At 43.6% G+C, this 7,991-nt stretch overlaps 1 protein-coding gene across 2 annotated transcripts in view; it reads left to right on the forward strand.

Moving 5' to 3' along the window:
- The first annotated feature begins 794 nt into the window (after positions 1-794).
- Positions 795-7,991, forward strand: part of SLC17A5 (solute carrier family 17 member 5) — a 49,256-nt gene continuing 42,059 nt past the window's right edge. Inside the window, exons 1-2 of one of the 2 annotated variants that reach the window (XM_032409456.1) lie at positions 795-991; positions 7,624-7,644. In XM_032409456.1, coding sequence (XP_032265347.1) covers positions 898-991; positions 7,624-7,644 — 115 coding nt within the window. In that variant the 5' untranslated portion in view covers positions 795-897. The remainder of the gene's footprint in view (positions 992-7,623; positions 7,645-7,991) is intronic. The other variant, XM_032409457.1, reaches the window with a different exon arrangement.

Genomic DNA, 7,991 nt, shown 5'->3' on the forward strand with positions numbered 1-7,991 from the left:
TGAGCTCCCCAAGGGCATCTACCACATCTTATTTTTCCTATCTCCAGGTCTCTATTACTCACGATAACAGCCAAACTGAAGTCTGGCGTCAGGACTGCAGGCCCACATCTGTCCCGTTCCCACTGCCCCATCCCCCAACCCTCCCAAGAGAGACTGTACATTTTCCTCTTTCTCAGGCAGCACATGCCAGAAGTTACTATTCGAACTAGACCTGGGGAGACATTACACACAGATTACTCTATAGGTTGAAGCATATGAAAATGACAATATTGGCTTTTTTGACCCACAAAATCAGCGATTTCCTAGGACTGAACAGTATGTTTCCATTTAGTGTTTTTCCTTCGCAAAAACTACTTTAGGGACAATATGCTGTCACGGGTAGATAGTACCAGGATTGCTAATATTCATGACAATTTACTATTGATAAATTAACGTCAAATACACACCATCCACTTCCCAACTTCGATCCCAGCCCTCCCCTTAATTATGCGCGATTTAAGTCCTCGCAGCCGCCTCCAGGGTCCCACTCATCCCGGAGGGGCAGCCCCTACGCTTTACAAGGGAGCACAAGAGGGGAGAGCGTTTTCCTCAGAACGACGGCGATCTGGCATGCCCAGAACCCAAGGGGCGAGATAACTCAACTCCCACCGCGCCCCACCAGGCCACAACACCCCGAATTCTGCCTTGCCCCGCCCAACCCCTCCACAGTTGCCCGAACCTAAGATGGCGGCGGGGGCGGAGTCGGTGCGGCCGCCTCTAGGCGGGACCGCGGTGACAGAACGCCGAGGGGCGGTGCCAGCGGCGCCACCCCGCCCCGCCAGCGCGGCCCGGGCCTTCGGCTGTCCGGCCCCCGCTCTCCTTTCTGCCGGTATCGCAGTCCTGCTTTTCGGAGGCGTCATGAGGTCCCCGATTGGGGGCCTGGCCTCGAGCGATGGCGAGGAGGGCTCAGATAGGACGCCCCTCCTGCAGAGCACCCCGCGGGTTGAAGCCGGTGAGAAGCGGAGCTGTCCCAGGGCGGGGGTGGCCAGGATACCCGCGCCCTTGGCCGATGGGACCAGAGCTGCTTAGGCGTGAGGGGTCTTGAGGAAGGGAAGCGAAGGCGCGAGGGAACTCGAGGAGGGGAGTCCGTTCAGGGCCCCGCTTAGCCCCCGTCTACCCCGGTGCCCAAAAGCCGTTCTGGGGTCTGGCGGGGACCGTGAGGCCGGGCCGGGCTGGAGGCTTGGGTGGGGCCTCGGCAGGTGCAGCTCCGCGGGGTCTGGGCGGGAGCAGCTGGGCGCTGCCCGCTCTGGGCTCCTGGCAATTCTCGATAATATCGAGCGGGGAACCCCATGTTAGAATGTATTGTAGGAGAACCTGTGAATCAATGGGCAAAGGGCCGAGCGGAAGACCCGGAGTAAGAACAAACTGGGAGAAAAACCTGCAGATCGGTGGGCAAAGGGTTGGACGGAGCTGCTAGCTCTTTCTCTCTGTCACCACCAGGTTTCCTCAACTGCCGCCCGCCGGCATGTAATCTGGTAGCGCCTTGGGCGAGGAGCTGAGACCGAGGAGGACTGAGGTTAATTAAATTTGTGTGTATGTGGAGGAAAACTATTGCATAAGCCAGCGAATATCTTGAATTTTTTTTTCCGTATGGTAGTCTATGGTTACATCGTAGCAGGTCTACGATTTAAGTTAGAAAACAGTTATCTTCAAGATAATATCTTCAAGGTAATATCTTCAAGATATCTATAAAGTTCTAAGATAATTTGCCAAAGGTCTTGCAACAAATAGAAAAGGAAGTACTTCACAACGTATCTTCCCTGAATTTGGAGAAATTAAAATATATTGCTATTTAATACTTTTATAAATGTAACTTCTTTAAAGTAATTAAAACTAAAGAACAAATCCATTTGTACGCATTCTATAGTTTCAAAGATGTGTGCATGAGAAACAGTTGAATTAGAAATTTGACTTTTCCTGACCAAGAACAGGATCGTCCTGTGGTATCTTTTTTGTTTTTAACATTACCAGATGGTGGCAGTAGATGTGGCAACCTAAGAGCTCCATCCGGCAGCTGGGAGCTTATTTTAGAGGACGCTCAGTGTAAATACTGTACCAGTGACGTTAGACCTGGAAGTTGGACTTAGTTCCATAAACTGAGCTTTTTCTGTGGCATACACTGTTAGATTTCTAAAATCTTCTGTAAAATAATCTAGTATGGAAATACAGAAACAAATGCCATCAAGATATTCCCTAGAGACTACCATATTCTGTTGCAGTTGAGAAAATATATATAGCTGTACTTCATCCATGCCTAAGTGTATAGTTTTGATTTTTCAGGAGAGAAAGGCCAACAAAATGTCAGTGGTAACATTTTACAGTAGTAAAAAGACCTTAGAAACTAACCACCCTCTGGTGGTGCATCATTTTATACATAGACAACCAAGGGCCACAGAGATTACATTCCCAAAGGTTGCAGCATGTAGCCACATTTGTGTTACATTTGAGAAATTCCTATTTGAAAAATGCTTAATCGTTTTTACTTGATCCATTACAAATTTGAGAGTTCCCCATTCCATGGTGAATACGAGGACATGGTTTTATGTTTCTTTACTAAGAGCTAAACTTAAGATATATTTCTTTAGTGTTAAGAATTAATGCCTCTCAGGTTGATGTAATATGATGGAATTTTCAGTAACCCAACTATGGTTGCCCCTCAAGCATTTGCTTTTACTCAGCCTGGTCGATTTCAGAAATGCACACCAAAATGATGGGAGAAGGCTGGCTCAACACTGATAAACAATAGGAAGTCTATAGATTTTTCTGCCTAATTTAGGTAGGAGGAAGGGAGGGAACTAAGCAAGGAAGAGCAAAGCTTCCCCTCCCACACATAAAAATTCTTCATTCCTCACACTTTATACCAGTTGAAGGTTTGCTTTTGAATGAATGACATGTGTCTTGCATTTGATTAAGTGGATTTTCAAAATACTGTTGCACCAAAAATGTACTCATTTGTGTTAGGAAAAAAATCAACTGTAGGGCTTCTAAGACATTTCTTTGTGTTTAAAAACAGAGCATAGATTTGAAGCCAGAGTCCCTAACTGCCAAACCCAGCTCTACTAACTAGGTGTGTGAGCTTTAGCAATTACCTAAGCTCTCTGTACTTTCCTTATCAATAAATCAGGGAAAATAATATACCTAATTTACAGGGTTATTGTGAGGATTAAATGAGCTAATAGGAAGTGCTTAGAAGAGTTTGGCACATAGTAAATGTTAGTTACTATTACTATTATTATTATTATCATTATTTTCAACGAAGGCCATTTAGATTTTGCATTCCTCAGAGAAGCTGGGCATGGCAAAATGAGGTCCCCATTCTTCATGGTCACACTGTATCGGAACTTGTGATTTCTAGCTTGTAATATAGGTCATTCTGTGCTTTGTTTTCATTGATGGGGTGTTTTGTTTGTTTGGGGTTTTACCTCTACTACTCTGTTGGGGATGTTACATTCAGGATTCAGTTACACAAGCATTGAGTTTCACAAATACACTTCTTGTGTGAATATAGTCTTAAATATAAGATTCGGAGTGCTGGTAGAGAGCAACCACATTACAGAACAAAGGCAAATGGCCTTGGATCATTGGATCATTTGGTCATATCACAATAGTAACTGAATCCATTTTAAGGGAATTTGGTGTTTTCACATAAACGGGTATTAATTTGGGAGCTAAGAATACATAAGGATCTATCAGGAACTAATTATCCATAAGACAGAGTAAGACTAGTTGAATATTACCCTTTCTTTTTAAAAAGATTTTTATTTTTTTTATTTATTTATTTGAGAGAGAGCGCACACAAGAGGGGGTACGGTCAGAGGGAGAAGCAGACTCCCTGCTGAGCAGGGAGCCCGATGCGGGACTTGATCCCAGGCCAAAGGCAGTCGCTTAACCAACTGAGCCACCCAGGCGCCCTGAATATTACCCTTTTTAAACACAAAACATATTGTATTCATGTTAGATAAGAAATCATTTTTCTTTTTTGGAAGATTTTTTTTTTTTTTAAGTAATCTCTATGCCCAACATGGGGCTCGAATTCACAACAGAGATCAAGAGTCACATGCTAACTGCCTTCGGCTCAGGTCATGATCCTGGAGTCCTGGGATCGAGTCCCACATCGGGCTCCCTGCTCAGCAGGGAGTCTGCTTCTCCCTCTGACCCTCCTCCCTCTCACTCCCTCTCGTGCTCTCTGTCTCTCGTTCTCTCTCTCGCAAATAAATAAAATCTTTAAAAAAAAAAAAAAAAAAAGAGTCACATGCTATACCAACTGAGCCAGCCAGGCGCCCCAGTAGGAAGTCTTTTTTAATGCAATTCCTGGGCCAAGGGGGCTCACTATGTCCAGTGCCCACCCTCCTCTAGGAAAAATCATCATCTGTGTGGGTCAGTGCTCCTAACCATGGATTTTCCACCTCAGTCTCAGCCCCTCACTATTCAGTACTCCTTTCTCCTCCCCACTGCCAAACCCTTCCACAATGAATAAATACCCTGCATTCTAGGGTTTTCACCAGCCTTCCCTCCACTACATCATTGCTTCAACAGAAACCTGGCCTTCTGGGCATATCATTCTCACTCCTCACTGCTGCCTCAAGGGGTGATTATTTTCTCTTGCCCTGTGCTAATTGATGAGAGTGACTCTTCCTTATTCCACATGGATGATGCTTCCAGACAATTACCCCTCTACTCTCAATGCCTGGTGACTTCCTACTCATTGATGAAGACTCTGTATAAATGTTCTTTCTCCAAGAGGCCTTCCCTGACCCCCACCCCACACATACACACACACAAGCAGTTTAATGTGACTCCTTTGCCCCTTGTTACATACATATATTGTAGTACTTTATCTTATTGGTATAAATTTCTCCAGGGTGAACAGGAAAGGAATTCATTTTTGCTGAGTGCTTATCATAACTGCCCTAGAGTATTTCATTTAATCTACACACAACCCAGTGAGGTGGTTATTGTTTGCCTCATTTTAGAGCCAAGAAACCTGAGAATGAAAACTATTTTTTTTAAGATTTTACTTATTTGTTTATTTGAAAGAGAAAGAGAGGACGCGAGTAGGGGGAAGAGCAGAGGGAGAGGGATAAGCAGACTGTGTGCTGAGCAGGGAGCCCGATGCGGGGCTCGATCCCAGGACCCCGAAATCATGACCTGAGCCGAAACCAAGAGTCAGATGTACGCTCAACCCACTGAGCCACCCAGGTGCCCTGAGAATGAAAACTATTAAGTAACTTCCCCCAAAGACACATGGCCAGTGAGATTCAGGACTGAGATTCATTCCCAGGTCTGCTTCTGTCTAAATTAGCCTGTGTTCTTTCAACTACACCCACTCCACATTCCTAAATTTAAACCATATTTTAGAAGCTGATGTTTGTTTTGATGGGTGCTGTTCGTTATGCAAGCATGATTTTGCTTTGAACTTGATTTCAGTGTGACGGATGCTTGATGGATGTTCTCTGTCTTCATAATGCAAGCATTCTTTTGTTGGACCAATTTCAAACATTATCCAGATTCACTGGCACATTTTGTCTTAACACCATGCTTTTTTGAAATAAAATTTTTCTGACTGATTCTTAAGCAACAGCCATTTTTATAAAGTAGTGACCATATATTTTTAATATCTCTTACGGCGTCATAGCTATATACTTTGTGACATCTGTGTTGGCTTTTTATTTTCTGATTATTGACTGTGCCCCAAAAAGTTAAAATTGCCTGACCCATAACTTCTAGGTCAGTTTTTCAAGTAATATCAAGCTGCTTGCCCCACATCTTCATAGGGTAAGGTATAATCACAGTCCAATGAAGCATCTCATGGGGAGAAGCTGATTACAGTAAAATAAGGTAACTACAAATAGGATAGAGAGAAGTAATAACATTACAGGTCAGAATGGCATAAAATAAAGTTGTCTAGACTAGTAAATTGAATTACTAGTAACTTTATCCCTCCCTTTCACTTACTCCCACATCTAATAGGTAGGCAAGGCCTGTCAGTTCTGTTTTTAAATTTATCTCAAATCTGCCCATTTCTGGGGTGCCTGGGTGGCTCAGTCAGTCAAGCATCTGACACTTGATTTCAGCTCAGGTCTTGATCTCATGGGTCCTGGTTTGAGCCCCCGGGCTCCTCCTTGCTCAGTGCTTCTCCCTCTCCTTCTGCCTCTCCCCTGCTCATGCTCTCTCTCTTTGTGTATCTGTCTCAAATGAATAAATAAAATCTTAAAAAAAAAAAAAAAAGGACCTGCCCATTTCCCGGGAAAACAATAGTCCCATAAATGATCTTTCTGAGTCTACATCTTCCACTACCATTCACACTCCTCCCCCTTTGTAATCTCCACACGGCAACCAGAGAAGCTCTTGAAACCATAAATGACCTACTGTCATTCCTCTGCTGAAATAGATAATGAACTCTGTCAATAGTACCTTGGCAAAGCACACAGTACATGTATCTGGAGTTTTCTTGTTCCAAGTTACTCCAAGTAACACACTTTGGTTGTCCAAATTTGGCAAGATTATGAGTCCACCATCCAGACTTCTGTGTATTACTCTCCCACACAGAGCGATGATAAAGAAAACACACCTCACACTATCCAAAAGTCTCTTAACTAGACAGCAGCCCATATGGTTGGAGCAGAAAGCAAATGTATCTAGATTCAGTTAACAGAGACAGCACAAATGGAGCCTTAGAAATACAGTTCTCACAGGTCAAGATCTCACTATGGCAGTGGTGCCATAATTCTAATAGCTGTACTCCTCCAAAAGGAGTCGAGAATGCCACATGACAAGTTCTCTGGTAAATGATGTAAATCCTGCACAGAGGAAAAATTGATTGCAGTTGTTAAGTGTGTGAGGGCTCCTCGAAAAGTGAGGTGGATCATAATACGTTAATATATCCCTAAGTAGAGCTGTGCCATATTCACTAATGCTTCAGTCTGAATCAGTACTAAGACCTTTGTACTCTGAAAAACGTACTGTTGCTTGAGGTTGGGTCAATGAAAGCACCAGGATTCCTGAGCAGGGGAAACACACACACATATAGAGAGTTAGTAGGTCATTACCAAATAAAAGCATACATATATTCATGCATATGTATTTAACTTTAGATTGTCATTACCAAGTAAAATAGACATTCGTGTCTTTCGACAGCTATTTAGCAAACACTCAGTGTTTGCCAAATTTACAGGTGTAAAACCCTGGATTAGCCACTCTCTTTCTCTGTCACTAAGGGACCAATCAACCTTAACTTCCTAAATTCCTGTCCCCTCTCCGATTCTGCAACTCAGCAAAAGAAGAAAAAGACCAAATAATGTGCATACGCCTGTAATTAAAGTAAAAAATAGATCAAAATGCCTCCTCTCACATGATCTTTCATTGGTTCCTCCAACCAATTCCGCCTTCCCTTTTTTTTTTAATCCCTGTGTTACATTCACTTGCTTACTTTTTTTAAATGTGGGCCCTTTAAGCATGTTCAACTGAGCAACTGTCACAGATGCTGCAACTGTCATAGATTCTGCAAGTTTGCTTCTGGATTCTTAAATACATTTAGTTTAGGAGGGCCTTAAGTATTAATCATGGCTTCTGATTCAAACCCAGCCTCCGAGGATACTTTTCAAGGTAAGAAATTTATCAAGAGGGGTTTCATACGCTAGCCTTGGCAGGAAACTTTTCGTGCCGTGCTACACTTACAGTGAGATGGCTACTAATCCATAGTCCACAGTTTCGGTGCTTTGCTGTAGTCAGTACTCTAGTACTGATTGGCCATATTTTAGATAGTTTTTCAGAAGTAATGTGCCATTAAACCCCTTAACTGTTTTTCTTGAATCTTTGTCAACTGACAGGGATTAGGGATTCAGTTTTGACTCTGTAATGGAGATTTTTCTTTTTTTTAGAGAGAGAGAGCAAGAACGCATGTGCACACAAGCGGGGGGGGGGGGGGGGGGGGGGGGGGGGGGGGGGGGGGG

Source organism: Phoca vitulina, unplaced genomic scaffold, assembly GCF_004348235.1.
Source record: "Phoca vitulina isolate PV1807 unplaced genomic scaffold, GSC_HSeal_1.0 scaffold11, whole genome shotgun sequence".
Classification (NCBI taxonomy): Eukaryota; Metazoa; Chordata; class Mammalia; order Carnivora; family Phocidae; genus Phoca; species Phoca vitulina.